At 41.8% G+C, this 25,113-nt stretch overlaps 1 protein-coding gene across 1 annotated transcript in view; it reads left to right on the plus strand.

The window, feature by feature from the left end:
* Positions 1-23,150, plus strand: part of pb (homeobox proposcipedia) — a 29,848-nt gene extending 6,698 nt beyond the window's left edge. Inside the window, exons 2-8 of the mRNA XM_017175252.3 lie at positions 3,894-3,908; positions 19,829-19,986; positions 20,207-20,321; positions 20,804-20,935; positions 20,992-21,164; positions 21,241-22,010; positions 22,285-23,150. Of these exons, the coding sequence (XP_017030741.1) occupies positions 3,894-3,908; positions 19,829-19,986; positions 20,207-20,321; positions 20,804-20,935; positions 20,992-21,164; positions 21,241-22,010; positions 22,285-22,786 (1,865 nt within the window). The 3' untranslated portion in view covers positions 22,787-23,150. The remainder of the gene's footprint in view (positions 1-3,893; positions 3,909-19,828; positions 19,987-20,206; positions 20,322-20,803; positions 20,936-20,991; positions 21,165-21,240; positions 22,011-22,284) is intronic.
* The last annotated feature ends 1,963 nt before the right edge of the window (positions 23,151-25,113 follow it).

Here is a 25,113-nt window from a genome sequence, read left to right on the forward strand (position 1 = left end):
GTAAATTTTCAAGAATTTCCCATCTTTTTTTTTTTAGTGCTTCTTGTAGTTTTTAATTTGTGGCTTGTTGAGCACTGTTAACAGTTATTATTTATGCGATGAGCGGAGAGATAGTAAAAGTTATGGGACATTTTTCCAGCGGATATTGGGTGAGCTACCTGAGATAAGGATTGCAAGTATTGAGGAAGTACGAAGCGTTTTGCAACCCCAAAAAGTAACCCAGAAATTTTAGAACAGGGCGGAACGAGCGCAAGATGTCGCTTGGGGATGCTTTTCCACATAAGTGTGTGCAGAAGGTAGAGTGTGAGCGAGTGTCACAGCATCATCCATCATTCTGGACTTGACCTTTTTTGGGCTAAGCTTCCGTTTAACAGCGGACTAAAGGCGAATCTTTAATTTTGTATTTGCTATCTATCACAGTGTGAGATACAGGCGAGGTGCACATGTTACAACAGTCAAATGTCAGCGACTCTCTGAGAAAACTGCCATGCAATGTCTCATTGTGAGCTTTCCGATGATTACATACACACATCTCCTCTCCTCATATAAACATATTTTCCCGGTTGGTTTTCACTTTGGTGTCGTGTTAAAAATGAATTTGTCATCTGTAAACGGTCTGACATGTTTGCCAAAAAATAAATCTCATTCACTCTCCACCTTTTTTGATCATCACATCTCTTAGCTGGCCAAGTCCGTTGGGCAATACATCAATTGTTGCTGTTCGGTGGTTGACTCTGGAGTTAAGCCCAGGTCCAGAAGTCCTTGATTGATTTGCATTGAAAATTGTGATTTTAATTGACATGCGATGAGCTGAGCAATAATTATGTCAATCTGCTCGGCTCGTTGATCGATTGGGTCTGATGCACAGCGCTGTGGATTGACCTTTGCGGCAAACATAGGAAACATTTGGAAATTGTTAGGGAACTCCATTGAAGCTTAATACAAAATATCTTTAATCTACTTTAATTATTCCAGAAACCAAATATTATCGAATTTCAACGTTTTTCTCAGCCATTTGTGGCCTATTCGCTATGAATAATAAACTGTAATTATTGTAAACACAGACCCATTGACAAAGACATGTTCGGATTTGGTAATTACAACTCTTTTCGAGTTATTAATTGAAATTCGTACACCGCTCACATAAATGGAACATAGCGGAGCCGAACGTGCTAGATGTAATATGCCATAAAAATAGCAATAAGTGGGACAATTATGAACCAATAGGGACAGACATAAATGGCGGAGGGAGGCCGAAATAATGGGGAGTGTGAGTTAGACAACATGGTTCCCTGGACTTTATAATAGCCCCAAATCGTTTGGCTTTGGCTTAAACCTGGGGATGACTGAAGGTGGGCAAAAAAAAGGTGGCGGTAGACAGGTGAGCAGTGGGTGGCGATTATTATAAACGCATCGTTCAGATCATTGGCCAAATGGCTTTTCGAACAATTTGTTGCTTCGCTGCTGATTGAATGGCGGCTTGTCCCTTTTTGGTATGTTATGGCGGCAAAAGAGCGTGAAATTGATATGCAATTAAAATAATATTTATACGGCTGAGCGAAAGCACTCATGATTATTACCGGGCGCACACATATAGAATAATTATTGATATCTCTATATATCACGTATAGATTTTTATAGCCGACAGCTGTTAGCGGAATGTGAGCGAAATAATAATTTTCATTTTGATAGCAAGCGAATTTTGAAAAGAATGTTTATGCCTCTCACCTCTCACATTAAAGCCGAGTTCAAGGATTTTTCCGTCATCTCTATTTTCTTTGGTTATTTTTTAAATTCTTTAGACCGGGGCAAAGGGGATAGCAGGCTGAGTGACTGCTGCGGTTAATGGCTTTCGAATGCAAATTCAATTTTATCGCACTCTGTTCACTTTTTAATAAGATTTCCACCCAGCTCCACCGGCACCACCTCTCCGCAGTCCCTTCTGTCGGCGAAAGGTGCACTCTGTTGGAAATGAAAATTAGTTGCAAGAGCCGAGAAAAACAAAAACCAAAAAACAAAGAGAGACTAAGAAAGAAATGGAATGAAAGCCCAGAGACACGCGACTTGCGACCTGCGAGAAATGCTTTTTGGCGCCACAAGCAAACCTGTCTCTTTCTTTTTTCTTATAAAGGTGGTGGTAGTTGTACACTGAACGAAAAACTGTCAAACCAATTGAAATATATCTTATATGTTTTGACTTTTTCACAATAACAATTCCTTTATCTATATCTATTTTTTATATCTTATTTTTCAAAATTTTAAATATTGTTTTGATTCTATTTTATAGGATTTTCCTTTAGAATCTGATTTTTCCAAGTGCACCCATTCTTTGGCTGCTCGAGGGGCACTGCCCACAATCCAACAAATTGCGTTCCGTGTGCGAGAGTGGGTGGGAAAACTGTCAGAATGAATGAGTAGCGCGGTCACACCTACTGCCTGTCAGTCAGGCCCGAGCTTGCCCCTGAGCAGCCCCCAATGGAAATGGCGAAGGCAACGGGCAATGCCAGGCGGTATCGCTTCGAAAACTGTCCAAGGCGTTGCCTTGAATCGGACCTGGTATCGGGAATCGAGCAAAAGAAACATTTAAACGTCGAAATATTCACGGGCAGCCATAATACTCACAGATGTTCAGATAGCTCACTACATTCTATTCAATTAGGTAAATGGTATTTGGCTACGATTAGAAAGTGTCTGCTAGGAGAATTTGGTACTTTAAGCTGTAACTCTGGGGAAAGTCCACTGTGTAAGTGAGATAATTTAAAATGGTTTTAACAATTTAAAGAACTATTCATCGGAGATTAAACAAAAACTATACAAATTAAAAACAGGCACTTTCTGGTCATAAATCAAACGCTTAAAGTCACAGAGAAAATCCCATTGAGCCCAAACCGGACGCAAATGCCACTCCATCGCTTAAAGCCAGTTCCATCTTTAAATGAAATATCCGAAATGGCCAGACAAAGTGCCCCGTCATATTCATGAGCTTCGCTACAGCTGCATATAGAAATGGGAATGTTCGCTGATTATCAAACGAAAATATTTGCTAATCACGCAGCTGCTGCTGCCGCTGCACGAAAAATATCAAATATTGCTTATGAAACTGCATAAACTTGGCAGCAGTTCGATGGGAGGGAAGGGAGGAAAACCGACTGGATCTCACAGCCCAGAAGGAATCGAGCTCGAGCTCGAGGCTAGACGCTATTATTTCCGACAGCATGATTTTATTTGCCTTTGGCCATCATCATCATCGTCGTGATACAACCCCTTGGCTGCCACCCCGTCCCCTCCTAGAATAATAGACTGTTGGGTGAAGTTCCTCGCTTTCTTGACAGTATCCTGCCGGGGATTTCCTCCTTGGTTCTTGCCATCGAAACTTCTCAATTACGAAGTTGGGTTAAAGCGCGGCGGTAGGAAGTACCTCCACTTGACCGCTCGTTACGTGCTCCATGTGTTGACCATGTCCAGCCGGCTGGGAAACTTCCGCTTACCAAACTTTGAGGTTAATTATTTTCCACTCTCGATTCGAGCAAACTGCAAGAAAGAAAGTTTCTTGAGAGATATTATGTTGCTTGAGAGACCCCAAACAACTTTGTCAATGCACCTTACTGCCCAAAAAAGATGTACAAATGTGATGTCTCCATATTCTGAGGCACTCAAGTGTGTTACTTTGTAGGTGAATGGTCTTAAAATATTTACACACCTCAACAACCCCTTGGAGATTTATAGACTGGTTAACGATGGCTTTAAAGCTAGATGAACATATGAAATGTACCAAAATTCGGCTACATTTAAACATTGTTTGGGGAATATATCCTGTGAAAAAGTATAAAATTTATTCTTAACTCTTTAAAGTTTAAACCCAACTAACACACCTTTTTCTCTTCTTATTTCAGGTGATAACTCCATAAGTAAGTACTACCTTCCTGTCAAATATATAAAATATTTCTCACCCATTTCGCAATATTTTCAACCACAAATGAAAACATTATCGCATTGGCCAAAATAATCAAAGCTCCAACATACATTTTGCATTCGCTGTGAGGGATTCTTCAAGGGAAACACATATATAATTTGAGGTTCCAAACCGCAGCAGTCTGATTAAATCTTATTATACCAATTTGGGGCCAGCCTACTCTGGTTTGTGCCGAAACCGCAAAGCGAAAAATGTGATTTTCGATAATTATTGTATAACAATTTCGCTTGAAAATTTGCTTAGCCAAATAATTGGATATATCGTTTCTGGCGAAGAGATCTGTCCGACTTTGTGACGACCATTTTGTGTATCGAGACCATCTAGAGCGGGTTCGTAATCAAGCATAAAAACTGAGAAAAAACTGAACCAATCAAGCGGCGACCATTTTGGAGACGACGGTTCAGCGGAAACGTCGCTTTTTCATGTTCGTGACCAAAGTTTAGGTAGTATATATACATATATTTTTTGTTTTTTTTTATCGGGGAAGGGAAGACAACGCAAACAGCGCTGAAAATAAAGAAAAAATACAAATTTTACCTGAATTAAATTGAGTAACAAAACACGAAAAGTTTTTATATCACCGGGGTGTGTGTGTCTGTATTTGTATATAATTTAAGAAATATATGTAGACCAATCTTGTTCGTGTTTTTTGTTGTTTGCTCAAAAAAGGAGAGAGAGAACCCAAAACACGCTACCAGTTTAAGTTTGGCCAGCACACACACTTAGGCACACTCTCTCTTTGTAAGTCTCTTAGGGCTTTGTGGCGGAGGAAATAATTACATGATTGAGGTACGTACTCCACACACACAGCAATACATAGAACACTTGCATTAATACCCACGATGACAAACACTGGGCACCTTTGCCCTGCCTGCTCCCTTCTCCTTCCGCCCCACATAGTCGGGCATTATTTTTTTGCCTTTCGGTGGTGGTCGTTGTCTGATCGAAAAGAACATGTCAGGTTTCCCGACCTGACCATTGCATGACTTGTTCTCCATTGGTGTGCGAGTGTGTGTTACCAAAGGTATGGCCGTGTGTGTGTGTGTGTGCTTGCCAAGCACCGGCATATGTACGAGTATGAATGAATGACCAAGCCATGGCGGCTTTTTATAGAGAGTGTGGTTCTTGCTTTTTCTTCGTTCACGTTTTTTTCGCTTTCTGCACTTGGAGAAATTTGTATACAAAAAATAAATACTTGATATATACCTCAGGCAGCTACATAGGTTTAATAAAGCATTAAAAACCAACTAAATTTAGGAAGATATATTGGAAACAAATAATCTAGAAATAGTAAAGACAAGAAAGAAAGCTAATTTTGGCCAGCCAAAGTTTGTATACAATTAAAATATATCATAGCTAAGCCAAAAATGCATTAATTTCGATTCGGAAAGCAGTTTTCTGTTAGTTTTTATTAATTTAAAAAAACTGCATACCAAATTTAAAATTTTAAGAAATCAAAATTTTTGGCCATTTTTGCTAATTTTAATGATGTAACCCCTTATCAAATTTCGCAAAAATGGCGAAAAAATCGATTTCTTCCTGGCATATCAAGAAAGATTCCCCTTTTGATGCTGATCAAGAATATATATGGTTTATGGGGTCGGAAATGATTCCTTGACTTAGGAAAATATTATTTTGTATTATAAAATCGAATTTTTTATATTAAAAAACTTCTTAATTTTTTTAAAATTAAAAATATCATAACTCGGCCAAAAGAGCATTAATTTTAAATCGGAAAACTGTTCTGTGCAAGATTTTCTACAGTTAATAAATCTGCATACTTCATTTAAAAATTTTGAAAATTCAATTTTTTATTAAAATCAAAAATTTTAATGATGTAACCCCTTATAAAATTTTGCAAAAATGGCCAAAAAATCGATTTCTTCCTGACATGTCTAGAAAGATTCCCCTGTTGATGCTGATCAAGAATATATATACTTTATAGGGTCGGAAAGGTCTCCATCACTGCAAACTTCTGACTGAAATTATAATACTTTGCAAGGGTATAAAAATGTCTCCCTTATCTACAACTCCTAATCCAGGTTTCATTCATGCCAAGCTTTATCTAATTTGGTTTTATAGGTCCTAAAAAGAAAAGCAAATGATATACAAATATAATAATTTATTCATATATCCTTAATGTTAGTGATTTGTTTCAAGGAATTTTGCTTTAAATCAGTTTTTCCTAAATTCTCAAGATATTAGCTAAATGGTACATAATTCTTTTAAAAATATATCAAATTCAAGGATTTTTTTTATAAATTCCTTAAAATTTTAAATCATTTTGTGGTATTTTTCTTGTAGTGTATGTAATTCACGCCAAGCCGCAACAATGTCGACTGACGACGACTGGCGACGGTCGTCGGCCGTGGCTCAGGGCAATTATTGTATCGCTTGCCCAACCTACCCTGCCCCCCACCCATTACTTACCCCCTTACAACGGTAACCACTTGTATGTGTGCGCGCACGCGTGTGTGTGTGTGTGTGCAAGGAGCAAAGTGGAGGTCAGGGCATTGTCGTGTTGTAATTGGCTGGCTGTGGGTTGGTTTGTCCACAGGACACGGTCAGCACCCACATCGAAACTACACCATGTGTTACTCAGGGGGCTTATGCTTATCAGTGAAATCGGTAACTAAGAACAGCTACTCAAAAATATATGTACAGACTTAATTTTTTATTTTGTTTTTACATTTTTATTATTATATTTTTAATGAGATTTAGTAAGGACACATGAATTTTAATAGGATTTAATTCTCACAAAAATATACTGTATTGTATACTTCTATAATCATCGAGTACTTTTATTGCCCTATATGTCTCCTTTCTATATTCTCCCTTATCTAATGATTTTATCCTTCTTTCAATATAATTTGGGACTTCCTCGATTGTTGTTCTTATCCCAATGCCTGTTCCTATAGACCATTTATGATATGTGTATGGGCTATTACTCTAGCTTGTCAGTCCTAAGGATTTCCCATTAATTTTGCTTGACCTCTAAAGTTCCGCCCCCCAAAAAGAAGTAAAATAAAAAAAAGGCACTCCCCATGCTCGAACTGGGATCTTCCCACTGCCCACTCCCTCGTGGAAGTATCTCCATCTGTGGTGCAGTGGCAGGATTAATTTCTAATTTCGCCTAATGCCCAAGTGTTGCCCAGTTCGATGTTTACATTTCGGGTGTCTCGTCTTCTAATTTACCTTGATAAAACGTTACCATTCCCATTCCCATGCCCGCGCCCTATCCCCGGGCTGTTATTGTCTCTGCCCTCGGAACGCAGACAGAGCCGGACTCGTAGCCGGATTGGGAATCGTGGAGGAGAAGGAGACTGAGACAGAGACAGAGACGGAGTCGGAGACGGGCCCACATGTTTGCATCATTAATCATGACGTTTCAGCTCTGACACATTTGGCCGATCGGCGGCAGCGGCTGCAGCAGAAGCAACGGCCAGCGGATTGTAATGAACACGTTTTCTAAGGCAGACAGCAAAGAAAAACGCAGAGACACAAGCACAGATACAGATACAGATACAATGGCAGAGTCACAGATACAGATACGATTCAGACGGAGACTTAAAGACATGGCCAAGCAGTTGAAAGACGATGAGCGAGAGACAGACGCACGTCAGTGATGGACGTCGACCGCTGCGGATGCGTATGCACTCAGAAAAATATATCCCTAAAATGAAATTCGTCCAATAATCCCAAAGTAAACCAAATAACAGAAAATTTTGACTTTGTATCATCTTTTTGAAGTATATATTCTTTCTTTTTAAAAGAATTATAAATGAAATGGTTTTTCTATAATTTTAAATTTAGAAGCACATTTTTGTTAAGTGTACAGACATAGTAAAGAGAGGACGACAGGCAAGCGGTCAGAGACAATGGGCCATTCGAAGACAAATATTTTCACAATGGCACCAATAGACAAAAGGAACAAAACCAACACGCATCCGAGGCAGAAGGCAACTCATGTAAATATTGGCCAAAACTATTTACGAAACTATTAGCTGCAGTTATGGCCAAGACTAATTGTGACGGTCCGGGGAGGGCGGGACTTTATGAGTTTACGAGGCGGGATAATCCGCAGATAAAGGGACATTAAAAAGGGGAAGAGTTTCGTAAGGATTGCATAATGCCAACATATTCTAATGACACTGAAATTAAGAGACTAGAGATTTTATTAACCGTGAAGAAAGAAGTCTGAGTTCTAGGGGAGAAGTAAATAGCCATCAATACACAAGTCAAGACCAAGCCATTGCATTTTAAGAATATTTCCAATTACAAATTATTTAGATCAAGGAACTCAAATAGTACCTTTAAAAATAAGAATGCAGATAGCAGATTTATCGAATTTTATGGTAGCTTACCTTCATGGTATTTCTCTTCTTAAAAACCTACACACTTTTCACCTTTACCTTTTCAGCCCACAAATTTACTCTAAATTTAAATAAAGCTGTGTCCTTAAAGTGCTTCTATCCCGGCTTTCGGCAAGTTTCTGACTGAAAGGCCATTTGTCCTTGGTATCAGCAGAGCTGCTACTAAACCAAATCTAGGTTGACTTATATACTTCCGTTTCCGGCAGCGAACATACGCTCCAACTCCAGCCCGGAACCCCAACAGCCGGCCCACTTCGAGGGGATTTTTTTATGGCTGACTCTCGGGTACGAGGCAGTGGGAAGCGGAGTGTGTACTTGGCGCAGAAACAGAATTTTATGCAAATATCCTAATCAAATTCACATTTTGAAGTTCAACTGTTTTATCCAAAAGTTTCACCTACCCAAAGAGCCGGGAGCCAAGAGCTGAGAGTCAAAGCCGGCAGCGTCGTCCTCGTTGTCGACGCGTGTGGCAGACGCAGACGCAGGCGAGACTCGGAGCCAGAACGATGCCACCCATTTTTAATTTATTTCCACTTTTCCACTTATAAAAAAAAAGGGAGCATCCACACCTCCCTAAGACCGGGACCGCCCACACCTTCATCCGCAGCCCGTATCCGGTGCGTGCGTCCGGCGGAGTTTGTCGGGGTTTGGGGTTGGTGTTATCGGGTGTCAGTTCGTTTTTTATTTGCACTAAAAAAAAATTATCAAGCTTTAAATATTTTTTAGATTTAAAAATTAACAAATTTAAATTGTACAAAAATTATGATAATATTAGAAAAGTTAAAATAGTTATAAAAAAAACTCACCAATAGCATATAAAAAGTACATTTACATAATTTTTCTGAGTGTGGCCATATCCTCATCCGGCTGATCCAACATTCTAGTGGCGGTGGTTGTCGCCCATATTTTCACTTATCAAAACGCCACCCCATTTGCCGCCCACCGCACACTTAAATCTGCATGTCGAAAGCGATTAAACAGTTGCCGCAGCTTCTACTTCGCTGCAATTTAAAACAAAGAAGAGGCTTCTGGCAGAAAAAAAAGGATAAAAATTAGTCACTGCGGTGACAGTAATTCTGTAATTCAGGCAAGGGCCTCCACACACTCCACCTCCCTCTGCCATACCCCGGCCCCAGCCCCCTGCGGGGAATTAGCTGCGCCACTCGGCAACAACTGTGCAACATTCGTGGCATCCTCGCCGCCGCCGCTGCCGGGTGATTAATTGCAATTTAAACGGTTTCAATTAAGGCAATGCGCATCCTTCGCATCCACTGCACTGAGCCTGGCTAACATTTTCGGATCTGCTCTTTTTTCCACCTTTGTTTCATCTCTCCCTTATTGATGGAATCGATGCCAGTAACTGACACATGTTTCAGCTGGCCGGATTTGCTCGACATTTGAATGATTTTGAGAGCTCGAATGGGAAATGCTTATACACTTCCTTAAATTATATTTTCACGGATTTAATTTACACCTGCAAATGAATTGATGGAGGATATTTATGTGAGTTTAATTTTGAAATGTTAAATATACCTACATTTTGTTAACAGGATATGAATTTAATTGAGAATAATAAATTGGTACATTAATTCTTACAGATTTGTTTAAAACAAGTATTACTAACAGAGTTTTTGAATAGAAATCGCTTTCGCTCCCTGTGGGAAATCAGATAATCGTTTCCAATCATTTCATAATCGTTTCATCAATTTCAAGCCACTGCCCTGAAATATGTCCCAGCTCAATTGACTTACACCCCCAGAGTGATATATGTCCGTATGTCCAGGCTATGCATAAATAAGCCAGAAACGAATGTTTCTATATATCGTGCAAACGTAAATACACACGTTTTACGTATGCCCGGAGGAACTATGTGACATTTAGCATATGTCGCCACCTGGGTGTAAGTGTAATGCCCCAGCTACACATGCATCTGACACGACCCACGTAAGGACCAGAGTCGGGGGGAGAGACCTCCTCCTCCTCCTCCCCATAAAACGGCTGGGATCGGTGGAAAACTTTGACGGGTGGCAAGACAAAATGCAAAACTTTGGCCAAAACGGAGTTGCTTAGGCAAATTCGTATGTGAAACATTTGGCAGCAGGCGATTTATTTAATGTCTTTGCCATAGAACAAGGACCTTAGGCGGCAAGGGGCGTCGAGTGGCAGGCAGATGCATGTTCTAGTGATTTAAATGATTTATGTCTCAAGACTTTGACTCGAGGGTTAATATCGGCCGAGAGAACATAGCAAAGAGCAAGCCAAACGGCAGCAGCCACATCCATAAGAGCAGCCTGAACAACAGCAACTTTTACAAGAACAACATACTTAAGGGGACATATTAAGCTACACTTGTAAAAAGAGTATCTAAATAAAATATAAATAAAAATATTGCTAATACTCCAAGCTTTTGGATTAAAAAAGTTTTTTCCAAAAAACAAGTTTCATTAAAAAATGTTTAATAAGATTGAAAGGTCTGAAATGGCATTTATTTAACAAAAAATAAACACAATTTTAAAGATGTTGTAAATATTTTTGTATTTTCCGAACCTGTGCAAAAATGTTTATTCTAAGTGTGTGAACGTGGAAAACTAGCGTATTTTTCCAGCCGCAGCGATCCAACTTGCTTACTGCCCCATAACTCATTTCGAAAAGGCGGCGCTTGTGGCAAATTGAAGGCTACACCAGCAGCAGCTCCACCTGAAACTCCAGCTCCACCAGAGACTCCAATCCCACAGCTGCAGTTCAAGTTGAACGCAAGCGAACACCGTTGAAATTCAATTATCGGGCAGAGGCATCACGCATACGCCATGTTGTCGGGGACCGACATGGTGCGGACCCGCAATTAAAGCCACTGCCGTCGGAGTCGTTAATTAATTTGCATTTGCGACAGGCCAGAAAGCATACGCACATACATGGGCAGAAGCACAGTGGCAGCAACTAAACTAAACAGAAACTAAAACTTGTTGATTGGTTAATTCGCTAAGTTGAAACTTAAATTGAAGGTAAAAAATCTTTAAAATGTTTGACACTAGTTTATAAATTAAAATGAAATTCAAAGAAGAAAACTATATCGTTTATAAGCATGCAGGATTAAGATCCAATGAGATATGCTCCAAATCTTAAAGAGTATAAATCGCTCGGCCAATGCCAATTAACCAATTTGCTAGTTCGCTAGTCAGCAACAAAGTTGCTCGGCCATTTTATCGACCAAAGATTTATAGCATTTTTAAATAGTTTTCTGTTGTTGCGGTTCGTGTAAATTAAGTGGTTTGTGTTGAAAGCTTTGGAAGTTGCAAAATGTAAATAAGTTGAGTTAATTGGCGAGAAGCTATTAAAATGGGAATGGGTGTAGGGAATTACAAATAAGGAAGTATTTAGTTAATCGACACGGCTATTAAGTTAAAAACATATGGAGTAATGTATTATATAAAGACAAGCAGATCGTCTAGACGATATATAGCAATTTCATTATTTAAAGTTTATGTTTAACTTCAATCATAAGTAAACTTTAACATTTTATTTCCTGACAACCAAACTGGTTTTCTACATTTTATATTTTCTCTTTAATTGGATGAATCAAATTCCTCAAGTGGTGACCACTGGCTATTAACCCCACCTTCTCCAAGAGGTTCTCCATCTTATTCTCGGTCTCTCATCCTATTTTCTAGCATGCTCGCAGACTTTTCGCGTTTTCCTTTTGGCATGCCGGAAGTGACTTTTGCTTTTTCTCTTTTTCCAATTTTTTTTTTCACAATGAATATAATTTTTTGCCGCCGGTTGTTGTTGTTCTTAGATTTGTTGTTGCTGCCGCTGTTCGTGTTTAAAATAAGCAAAACTTGCCAAGCGATAAAAATGCCGCTTCAAGAAGTGGAAAAAGAAAACGACAATGATGAAGGAGAGAACCCAGAACAGGAAAAATGGCAAAAGCTGAACAAAAAAAGTGAAGTTGAGCTTGGCGTGTAAACGGTTTTTATTTTATTCTTTTTTTCTGTAATTTTTTCCTTTTTTTTTCGCCGCCCCGCGGTACAATGTACCTTGTGATGTGGCCAGCAGACTGGGTGGCCGACAGCCCACAGATCTCAGATCTCGGAACCAACAGCTCCTCCCAGAAAGTAATCCCCTTCTCTAGAAGTGACGCGGCCACTCTGAAGTTGGCTAAGGGCGATTCACTTGCGAGACAAATGGAAATGAAGCGTTTATTCAGCTTTATTGCGGCGATAAGAAAAAATGAGGCATTATTTCGTTGTTTCAAGCGGAGTTTCATCTCGGGCTTCTGCGCTTTTTCCAGTCACTTGCCCGGCTCCCTCCCCCGGATTTGTATTATTTATATGTATTTGCGCGTTTTCCATTTGAGCCTCGAGGCGGTGACCACAGGTCGGGTTTTCCTGCCCAGGGAATGCGGCAATTTCCTTGGGCGTCTCCGGTTCGGCTTTTCTGGTGGTTGACCAGCCGTGAGTTGGCGGTTTCCTTACCCGTTTCTTCGGGGAATCTGATTCCTGGCGGGGGTGGCATCCAGGAGCCGGAATTACTTGCATCTAAATGTGTCTCAAATCGAGTGGAATGAATACCGTATAATATTTTTGGCTTCCTATTAGGGATGGAAATTATACAAGAAGTTTTTAAAATACATTCATAGCTTAGATATTCATGGAAAATTGAATGTATTATCTATTTTAAATTAACATTACCGATGCAAGGGCTGTGTAAAAGATCAAACTTACTCCCCAAAGCCACATAGTCTCACAGTGATTTTCATTCATCATAAATCTTCGTTTTAACCCCCCTTTCTAGCCCTTCAGCCCTCGGACAAACCCAATTATAATCCGACTACTGTGAATTTTGTTTTGGTTTCGATTTTCAATAACTCATCAGCAATAAACCGTGAAAACGAACAGTAGCCAGATCAATCAAAGGCCAGAACTCCGCTCGGTTGTGCCAAGATTGCGATTGAACACACGTTCAGATAAATTCCAGGGAATATATGGCGATCCGGTGGGCAGAGTGGCGTGAAACCAATGCGATCAAACAATGAGACTCCATTGCCAGCGCCAAATTCAAAAGCACCCAAAGCCGCGCATCATTAATTATGCTCAGGCATTGCCTAACAACAAGTACGGTAACAAAAGTGGCAACAAAAGTGGCAGCCAAGGCAGCAACAACAGCAACAACGGAGGCAGAAGATCATCGTACAACAAAAGCTGTCAGCACACGTTGATCTGTCAAATGCGGCAACCGAAAAGAAATGCCGGAGACATCGTCAGTCAGTCAGTCAGGCAGTCAGTCCAGTCCAGTCAGGTATTCAGCCCCCGATTTGGCCGTCGGCACTGCCACTTGGCTCATGGCAAGGCGACGCTTTTGTTGCAACTCGAACAGAAATATTGATTAATCATAAGGAAACCAGTGAAATATTTTGTTAAGAAGTCGGCCATTGCTGAAGGTGCTGCTGCTGCTGCTGCTGCTTTTGCTTCTATTGCTCTAGAATTCTTGCTAGGGATGATATCGTGTTAGGGATTTTGTATAACCTCCGGAAAATAAATTTTAAATCTATTAAAAACAAATATTATATTATTCATATTATATAAGAAAAGCTCATAGCTTAACGTAGCACCTTAAATCTGTTGAGTGTGAACAATATTCACTAAATATCAAGTCATGAAAGTATATGTTTTTTTTCTGAATATTTCACACACCATTCATGATCCGTGAACGCTCCTAAAAACCCATGGAAAATGTATAATCACTCACCCATCTCTAACAGGCATCATTCATTTTCATTCATGGTGAAGTGAATCTGGTTTGGTTGTTGGCTTCAGGAGGTGTCGACTTCAAACGATCGTAAGCTGATTTTTGGCCTTCAGCTTCAGCTTCGTCTTTGGTATTTGTCTTTGTCGGGTTCGAATGGGCAATGTGTGTAGAGTGTACGGAGGGGTCTTACAATTTACTCGTTAAATAATTTTTCATGCAACTGAGACCCAGGGGACTAATCATTCTCGTTTCTACGTTTCTCGGCTGGCGGCACGCTTTCTTGTCCATTGTTTGCGAAAACCAAGAGAGCTTTCCAGAGGCCATGGACATAGCCATTGTGTGAAGTGCAGCTTCTGTCGGTGGATCCCCGTGGAGATCGACTGGAACTAAGTATTGTCTTGCCAAATCAAAGTCCAGAGCCTGAATAGGCCTTTTTCAGGGTAATCGCATTCGAGCCGAGCTCTGGTTTAGTTTTGGTATATTACGAAAATCAATTTCCAGGGGGGGAAACTCTTAAATCGACATTAATTTTCCATTGACTGAGATGAGGCTTTAAGCAGTTTTTTTCTCTCTCCCATTTTTAATTCGCTTTCAATCTGGCAGACATGCAAAAACATAATCCACCCCACCCCCCACACTCGCCACCCCACGGAAATGTAAATTTTCCACACGAGAGCGAGCGAGATGGGGCGCTGGAAAAAAGTTTCCCTCGCTGATTTTGATTGACAGCTCTTAGCATCCCTGATGGATTTCATATTTCGAGCCCGGCCGAAGAAGAGGAAGCTGTGACAGGAGCGTTGAGCAGGAGCAGAGCGGCGCACCAGGCCAAAATGACAGCCACCAGGGATGTGGGATGGGGATCTGGAGCACTGGAGAGTGAGAGAGAGAGTGCTGGGGGTGTGGCAACCTGGCTTAAGCGTTGGGAAAAGGAAAAAGTTTCAGGCAAACAGCTTTCATTTTTCCATGCCAACCGAGAAATATCTTTTCATTTTTTCCACTCTGACGCTCTCTCTGTCTAACTTTTATATTCAAAGACCACACACAATGCCTGTCTGTATATATAAAACAAATATCGTAAATATTTACAAACCGCTGGGCCATGTTGAAAGTTTTTCAATTTGAACCGCTTTAAAGTATTTAACTTAACTCCCCCTTGCTTTTCCCAGGGTGCCATCTTTCATCTATGCCATTCAATTTGGTAAAAATATAAATTGCGAGAGAAATTCTGTATAAATCATTGGAGGAAAATAACAAAACAGACATGAAACACTTTTAAAAAGCCTGGAAATTTTCTTCATTGTTTTCAATTTCGATTTTCTTTGGCTTGCCTCTTTAGCCTAATGACATTTTGATAAGAGTTACAAAAATAAGGGAAAACGTGTCAGCAAAAACAATATAAATATTAAAATTTGAGTTGAATGCTTGCTTTGCTCAGTTCTGTTATTTCTTGAATTTATTTTTGACAAATTAGCATAGCTCTACGATTTTAAAAATATTTTTTTTACTGAATAAAATACCGATATAAAGTTTTCCTAGTAAGGGTAAAATAATTCGTAGTTTAAATATACTCATTTATTATTAAACACCTTTGTTGTGTTATCTCAAGTTAAATTTATAAACAAAACTATACAAATTATATGTACAAAAGGCTACCCACATTTCTATTAGCCAGCGAACTCAACCTAAAGAGCTAGAAATTGTCTGATCTCAGCGCTATCTTCTCTCATCTTGGACAAAAATATATTCCCTAAAATATTGAAACATTAATCAAAAATTTTCACACCTCCAGCAGGGCCAAACACGGCGCTCTCTCTCTCTCTCCGTTCGCCTCCTATCCTGATAAACAATCCTGAGGGTTTAGTTTTGTTGAATTTGTTTTCCCTGTTTGTGTAAATGTTTCGTATTGTTGACATTTGCTGGTCATGAAAAGTCATTAAATATATTTCTCTAATTTATCTTTCGACTGTGGCTGCCTCGGTCGGTGGTTGGTAATGGCATTAAAGTAAAGTTGGGCAAAGTGAAAAGAAAGCGGAAATGTTTGTCTGGCCACCGATGTGGTGGCTTGGGATCCCTGCGGTCTGATCTCCCCCCGCTGGCCACCGCCCACATCCCAACAAGCTCACCCTCCCTTCAACCCTTTTCCGGCCGGCTAATTAAAACTAATCCTGGGGAAAGGACTCAGCCATTCAGGATGTTGTTATACTTTTCGCATAACTGTCAATCAGGACACAATTAAATGATTGAAGACACTCGGCGTGGTCTTTGTCTTGGCTTTGATATCTGTGGAGTTTGTGTACTTGGGCCATACAATATAGTATATATTATATATCCAGAGATATATGTGGCGTTGGAGCTGGCTTAGTTTGAATGCATATCAAGTGGATGCAGATACAAAATGTTTTCATGAGAAATTGACTTTTTCCATGGCTCCAAAGACGACGTCGTCGTCAGATGTCTGTTGGCTGTTGTCTTCCTTTGGCCGGAATGATTAATGGTTCTGCTCTTTGCGCATTCGTCGGCCCACACCAGCGGCTATAGATACATTTGTATTTGTATCTGTATCTGCATCCGTAGCTGTTGCTGCCGCTCCTCCAGTATCTGTATCTGTATCCGAATGAGAATTTCTACTGCATCGCGCATCAGCATTTGGCGTTTCCAGCTACCGAGCAATCTGCTCCATTGTCTCCCAGTTTTTTATTGTAACTCCCCTTTGATTGAATCCGCCTTGGGACTTGCAGATACTCGAGCTCATCGGCCTTAAAGGTTTTCGGCCAGCTCGTTGTCGCTCAACCGCAGAGAGCTCACATAATTTAAGGCCAAGTCAAGGCAGCAAAAGTTCCATGTTCTCCGTTTCCCTGACTAGAGACAACCAGAAAAAAAACAAAAACCTACAAGATAAATTGAGGTCATTTTTTGCCAGTGGCCAGTGACCACCTTTGGTCAGTCCCGTGTCCGGGTTCGAGTTCGGGTTCGAGTTAGGTTTCGGGCTCTGGCCCGGGCTCTATCCACCTTGTTGACCGGCCGCAAATGTCCTTAATGTGCATCCTTATGGACTGCGGTCATGTGCAAGTGGTCGAGATGGTCGAGCCCAAAAAATGGTTCCCCTTTCCCTCTACTTGTGTAAGTATGTACGAGTAGTTAGCGCTAGGCAAACAGCCACGAGGAGTGTACAATTCATTCTGCAAATTCCTCGGCTTGTGAGTGGGGAGCGGATGATTTAGATGGGGAGGTTTGTAGGGTTCCATACTTGGAAAAACACTGGAAAACATTAAAATTTTTAAATCAAATTAATTACATTTAAATATTAACATATATTTAAATATATGCAAGTTTTAAAGAGCTTTAAATACCAAAAATAAAATATTTATTTATTTACAAATTTATTATTTAACATTAGTTGCACCTTTCTCTCGGTGTCCTTATTATAATATTCGTTTTTTACGCTTCCTGGCTACCTCTGGCCTTTTGTGCAATTGTTGCAAAATTTACGCTCATTTTAATTTCAGCCCAAAAGTGCGGCAAATGCGTTAAATGTTCCGCCTCTCTCCCTTGTGTGTGTGTGAGTCCTGGCCGAAATAGAAACATAAATTCTGACCTGCAGCCGGAGAAGGGGCGAAAGAAAGGTCCTGTTAGTGGACAACGAGTGCGCTTAAGTGTTAACATGTAAATGATGCTGTTGAAGCAGTTAATAAGTGTATGCCAAGGGCTGTAAATCATCGGGAGCGTTTCCTTTTCTTTGAAATTAATTTTATTTGCACACCTCACACCGAAAATAACTGCAAGATTTACGAGCAAGTAATAACCAAGTGATGATCTCGAATATTTAAGTTGAGGCCTCAGAAATGCCCACACCCATTCCCGGCCAGAAACAATTTCTCTCCCATTCACGTTGCCTAATCCAAGGACTGCTGCTGCAAAGTATCCTTTGCTCGTAGTTTGCTGATAAGTTTCCATTTCGACTTTTCCGGCATTTCATCCATGCTGATGACATTTCCAATTCCATTCCCCCCCGAGGCCGTGACAAAACAAAATTCATTTTGTAATTTCCAAGCCACCTAGAAAGGACCCAGGACAGCCAGGCAGCTGTCATTTGGCAAGCTGGGCGGAGGGACTGCGGCTGGAACGGGTTGGATTCCATTTTGACCAGGCTGCAGAAACTGCACTCAACTTGGCTGCTTTGAAATCTTCCCACTCCCGCTGTCGCCCTTGCCATCCGCCGCCATCCGCCACGCCCTCCACGTTCGGGTTTAGAAAATTATCTTTTTGCTCGTCGTCGCCAAAAAGGAAATCATATTTTCTGCTTTTGTGCACTTTACTTTTCAGTTTTCGTTGGCTGCCGCTGGCTTCGCTCGTAAACAGTTTGCGGGTGCAACTTTTGTGCGAAATTTATGCTTTCGCTCCGTATCTGTATCTGGGCACTTTTCGCACAAGTACATGCGACTTGGGGCTGGGAAATGGCCTCAACCTCTGCCTCCGCCGCTGCTTTTGGAACTCCCCGGGAGTGTGTGTGTGTGTGCCCCACCAGGTGGTGTTTATGGCATCCGCTCTGCGAGTATTGATGAAGGAACTCGAGCTCGCATCTGTAATTCAATCAGTGTCTATGTCTGGCTCCTGCCGCCCCATGCCGCATCCTTCTGCCCCACCAGGATCCTTTTCCTTTCGCCATTGAGACCCTGTTTACGCAGGTCGTTCAGCTGGAAATTTCGTGTTTGTTGCCAAAAACGGCAAGCGGGCGAAGAAAAAATATACAAAAATATTTTGCAATCGCATCAATGCAAATAAGGTGGCAGAAAGGTAGCGAAATGTTCAGTTTCCTAAAATGATATGCGCATTTCTTTACTACTCAATGCGATTTTTATTTGGGGAAATTTATTTTGGGAAAGTTTATGGCCCTGGTCGTTGGAGCATAAACAACTTTTGCTGATCTCAATCATTAGAACTTGTTTGAGTCTCAAAAGAGAAGTTTGGGATACTTAACGTCATGTTTTGTATTATTTAAATAAGCTTCGTAGCTTCTTAAAATTGAAAAATAAATGGGAAAGTCTGTGTCTAAACGAACAGAAAAAATATAGAAGAATAGTTCAAGTAAAAAACAAACACATTTTCCCTTTTAATTTGTATTTTCGCTTCATATTAATGGAAATAATTTTCTGTTTGTTATTCAAATTAAGTTTTTCCACAACTGCCTCTAGAAGCAATTTCCCAATGAAGCTGCTGGCTGGGGCTTCTGTTCGGTAGCCGAACTATGTTACATGCTTGAGAGCCGCGCTGTGGGCACGTCTCTCTCCACTGATTGATTGATTAGATTTTTGTTAATTACTTAACGCTCGAGCTGCGAGTGTCGCGTCTCAGCGGCGTAGGAAAAACGCTGCGGCAGAACTTCAGGAGGTTGGAAGTTATATCCGAATAAACACGGAACTTGCTGCCCGGCATCAGCTGCACTTTTGGTAGATACTGAACGAGCAGTATCTAAAAGTTTGCCTCTGTAGTTGGGCGAATCTCGCTGAATTAGTTATGCCCGCTGACGAGCTGATAGATTGATTGCTGGCGCAGATTGAGAGGTGGAATCCTTAAAGAGTACTCCAGTGCCACAGCGAATGCAATATGTCGAGTTGTGTCCCAGGGCCCCGCCCACACAAGGACACGTTCGAGGGCGAAACCCCTCGAAGAACAATAAAGAAAATTCACATTCACTCCGCAAGTCTCAAACAAACAAAATGCAATTTCTCAATTGCAGCTGAATTCGTTCCAGAAAACGGCCTGCCCCGACGACTGCGCACCGCATACACCAACACCCAGCTGCTGGAGCTGGAGAAGGAATTCCATTTCAATAAATATTTATGCCGCCCAAGGAGAATCGAAATAGCAGCCAGCCTGGACCTGACCGAGCGACAGGTGAGTGTTGTTCTGCAATGCAATTTATTCCGCTGCATTCGCACACGGCTGACGGTTTGATGGTGAAAAATTCCATTATTCCGCTGACAAATTGCCGGTTGCCCGGGCTGACAGCGGTGTGCGGCAAGTGCCCCTGGTCGCTCGCTCCCCCCACTCCATTTTCCCACTTTTAATTGCACACACCTTGACGGAAGTCGAACTAATACCATCTTGGTTGCAGGTAAAGGTTTGGTTCCAAAACCGCCGCATGAAGCACAAGAGGCAAACGCTCTCGAAGACCGACGACGAGGACAACAAGGATAGCCTCAAAGGTGACGATGATCAGTCCGATAGTAGTAAGTAAAGCAAATATTTAAACCATAATTTCATTAATTATAATTAAGTAAGAAAATATACAGTATAACTAAACACAAAATAATATCCTTGCTCAGATACTTCCTGTATTTCATACGACCTAAAAGGACTGAAAACCAAAGAAAACTGTACCAAAAATTAATCTCACTCTTGGAGTTTACTAACAAGTTGTTCCACTTTTACTTTTTCGGCTTTGCATGGCTTCGTTTCGAGGCTTTTACGCTGAAGTAAGAGATGGTGTAGCTTATCAATCATTGTCAGTGGATGGGATGGAACCACTTTTGGCAGGGCGGCTCTCGACGTGCTAACCCCTTTCGCGTGAGAGTTTCGCCTTGGGTTCTCGACTGGGACTCTCCGTGGACCCCGTCTCAATCCTCCACTTACGAAAACAAATCATCAATATTCGTGGCTATATATACCTACTGATTCGCTTTTATCTTTTCTACCTTCCCGCGAATTGCAGACTCCAATTCGAAGAAATCGTGTCAAGGCTGCGAACTGCCCTCCGATGATATCCCCGATTCCACGTCCAATTCCCGCGGACACAACAATAATACGCCGAGCGCCACCAACAATAATCCCAGCGCTGGAAGTCGTAAGTCTGGAATACTATATAAATATATATTCGATTCTTATGGATTGTACTTGTAGTAACGCCCAACTCATCCCTGGAAACGGGCATCTCCTCGAACCTGCTGGGCAGCACCACCGTATCCGCCTCGAATGTGATCAGCGCCGATTCCAGCGTGGCATCTAGTGTCAGTTTGGACGAGGACATCGAGGAAAGCAGCCCCATCAAGGTGAAGAAGAAAGACGACGGACAGGTGAGATGACAACCAAAAAAAATGAAATAAAATATTCCAGTTGATTCTAAATATCCTATTCCTAACGCCTTGGTAGGTCATCAAGAAGGAGGCGGTGTCCACCTCGTCGAAGGCCTCTCCCTTTGGCTATGAGAACTCCACGCCCAGCAGTCTGGTCAGCTTTCGGCGAGACTCGGATGCTGCCGTCATCGTTGGTGGCGGAGGAAGTGCACCTATTAGCAAAGCGGGCAGCAAGAAGCGTTTTCAGAGCGGTGCCAATGCCATTGCCACGCCCACTCCGCTGACCGATAGCAACGGGGGAAACGGTGGCGGTGGTGGCCCAGCCAGTGGGTACTTCCCCGGCTACTATCCTAGTCCCAAGCATCAGCAGCAGATGCAGCAGCAGCAGCAACAGCAACAACAGCAGCAACTGCATCCCCAGCAGCAGCAACAGCCGCAGGACTACTACGGCAAATACGATATTGAATTCGCCGCATCGCCGCATCACAACCCCCATAAGCAGCAGGCCCTGCACGGCGAGTATCTGAGTCCCAAACCAAACGCAGCCAGTTTCCACCAAAATAGTCAACAACAACAACAGCACGAGCAGCAGTTCTACTACAACTACAATGACACCAACGGCGGCAGCGCGTACTTGAACCACCAGCAGCAGCAACACCATCAGCAGCACCATGTGGCTGACTTTGAAGCGCCACCTGTCAACGGGCCGAGCAACTTCAACAACGGCTCGTACTACGACAATATGAGCTTTCAACAACAGGCGCAGGCTCACCAACACCAAGCGGTGGTGTTCCAACAACAACAGCAGCACCAGCAACACCAACAAGCCGCAATTAATCACCAACAGTAAGTAAAGAGGCATGGTTGGTGTTACAGCTAAAATAGCAAACACATAAACCACATAGATTAAGCTTGGTTTGAGAATACAGAGCTTTGAGTTAGTTATTAGCTAAAAATCGAAGTTAAAGAAAATTTTTAAATAATAAAAAACATAAATAAAATTAAGCATAGCCTCCGGATCCATGCGGTAGAATATAAGGCTTGTATTATAAACTCAATTAAACAAAATTGTTAGTAGTAGTAGCTCTCACCCCAACACTCTCCCATCTCTCTTCCACAGGCACATGCATCACCTGGGCGCTGGGGAGACGTATAGTGCTCTGGGCCTGCAAATGGAGAACTGCGAGGGCTACAACAGTTTCGGAGGCGGCGGAAGCGGGTCTGGCTACTATGAGGCGGGTCAACAACCCCCTGGCCCTGCCACCCACTCGCATGGCCACCACCCCCACCACCATGTGCAGGTGCAGGCGCAGGCGCACGCCCACATCCATGCCCACCACAACCCGGCGGCAGCAGCCCAGGCAGCTGTGGGGGTTCCGGGGGCAGTGGGAGTTGGAGTTGGAGTTGGGGTGGGACCACCTCCGCCGCCGCCATCGCACATCCACGGATTCGCCCTAAACGGAGTAGGACCTGGTGGCCAGGGTCAGGGCTTTAGCAATAATGGAGCCAACGCTGCAGGAGCTGCGATCGGTGGACTGGAGAACTCGAACAGCTCGTCGGACTTTAATTTCCTGAGCAACCTGGCCAACGACTTTGCCCCGGAGTACTACCAACTCAGTTAGTTCATGTAGGAAGCCGGAGGCGAAGCCAGTCAGCCAGAGGGCCGTGTACATATTTCCTTAGTCTAATTCTCCCCCGTGTGCGTGAGTTTTGTAATTCTCTTCGGTGTTGTAGCCTCGTAAGCACTTTGTCCGTAGCACATATCTGTAAATACTAAGCTGGAGCTAACCCCAAGCAAGAGTTCTATTCCGCGGCTAGCACCTTAACTAGGCTAAATAAATCTTGAATGTCCACGTTTTGTTTTGGCTCCAAGTCGAAGTGAAATTCTCTCGAAAATTCCATTCAGAAATAAAAGACAAACTAACACAAATTGTATATAGTTAGAGAAATTCAACAACTTTCACACAAGTCCTAATCAGTAAATATATAATTATATATAAATATGTTTTGTAAATATCTGATGTAGCTTAAATCAAAACGTAAGGATACACTGTCATTAAAACTAAAATAAAGCTTGAAATCAAAATTTGGATCCCTCCCCTGATTCAAGTGCAATTTCTCTACAAAGAACTTTGATTTAGAATCTTAAGACCTTTCAATTATTTCAATGTTTGTCCTGTTTGTATGTTGCTCTACATTTTCGCATAAAAATTAAACAAATATATATTATAAATATGATAATAAATATCGGCTTAGATATCTTTGTAAGGCGAAAGAATAAAAACTAATTAAGATATGAGTATGAAATAACAATTGAGTCCGCATCTTGAACCTTCCAACTTCCTTAATCTCCCATTTAGGCGGCAACAAAATGTGCAATGCGCAGACATCGGTTTATTGACAATCGATGATGGATGGGATTCGGGTTGGGATGGCAATCGCTTGAAAAGGGACCTTAAAGCGGTTCCCGTTGCTTTTTAAAATTTGCCGAATAAAAGATTACATAGCCCTAAAACAAACAATTGAGGAAAAAAAGAGAAAAATATATTTAAAAGTTAAAGTTATCGTAAAAAGCATGAAATCAAATAGCCTATATTTTTACCATTTATATTCTAGGGAAAGAAAGAAGAATAGATCCAGCTATTTGAATTTTCAATGACATAAAGATAGATGTACACCTCCTCTTGGCTAGCAATCAAAATACTCATTTAAATTTCTCAAAACTTTATCCATTTCTATTATGTTTGTTTTATTAATTTTCCTTTTTTGATTAGGAAAAGTGCCGACATTCATGCTTCATTTCGTCGAGTTTTTTGGATGCAGGCAGACCGAATTTTCGCAGCTTTCCCCAGAGGAAACGGTACGGGCTCCGGGCCTCATTCGTCAACCAGCATTTTGGGTTTTGCCTGTCAACGTTTTAAGGTATTCGGGTGCGAGGTGCTGGCCAGGACAACTGAGCCACATGATGCCGATGTCGTCCCATGTCGTCAAGTACGCACATTTCTGACAGAAGCGGTGAAAATTTAAGATTGATCACCGGGCCGAGTGTTTGCTGGAAGGAAATTGGTTGAGCTGTTCGGGTGTCCGGGCTGTTAGTGTTGGTGTCGATGTCGAGTGCCGGCTAAAACCTAAATAATGTCGCAAAATGTCTGCAGCAGCAGCCTCGTCTCTCTGCTGAATTCCCCAAAGGATAGGCTAGACCGGATGAAAGGGGAGTTGCCGTCAAGTTGGATTAATTTAATTAGCAGCGGACACCCCTGACCAGGGCCTCCGCGGTGCCCGGTGTGAGGTCAATGCTGAGCGGAATTAAAACATTCCGACGAAACGAAACGAAAACGAATTTGTATTGAAAATAATAAAAATAATCACTTCAGCTGCTGGCCGTCAGCGAAGACATTGTCTCTATTGGACAACTGTTGAAAAACGTCTGTTAATTACAATTTAGTTTGCTTAATTTCTGAAGGAAACACTCGACCGGGCACTCGAGCACCGACACTTGCCTGGCTTAATCATCGGCGAGCGCAATTTACAAACGGTTAAGCCGAAAATAGTTTGTGGGAATTACAATACGAAGTAAACGCTGTCCAGCCGGCGAGCTCGAGCTCGAATAATGCCAATTAAACTTGCCGACCAAACCAGTTCACTTACCATTTTCTTTATGGCTTATTTTGGCAGTAGCCAGCGCGCCATCAGCAGCAGCACCTGTGCGAGAGCCCAAGTCGTAAGCCCTAAAAATCTGCTGACGGTGCTTGGTGGCACTCAAATCACATACGGTGCCCCAGTCATAGTCCCAGTCCCAGTCACAGTCGCAGTCACAGCCAGAGCCATAGTTATAGGCTTTGCTGGCGGGCCTGACCTTGATACACATAAATTATTGTTCGCACTGCGGTCTTTCTTGTAAGCAATCATAACGAAATATTTTTGTTCATTTGTTCAACTATTTATAAGA

This window comes from Drosophila kikkawai, chromosome 3R, assembly GCF_030179895.1.
Source record: "Drosophila kikkawai strain 14028-0561.14 chromosome 3R, DkikHiC1v2, whole genome shotgun sequence".
NCBI lineage: Eukaryota > Metazoa > Arthropoda > Insecta > Diptera > Drosophilidae > Drosophila > Drosophila kikkawai.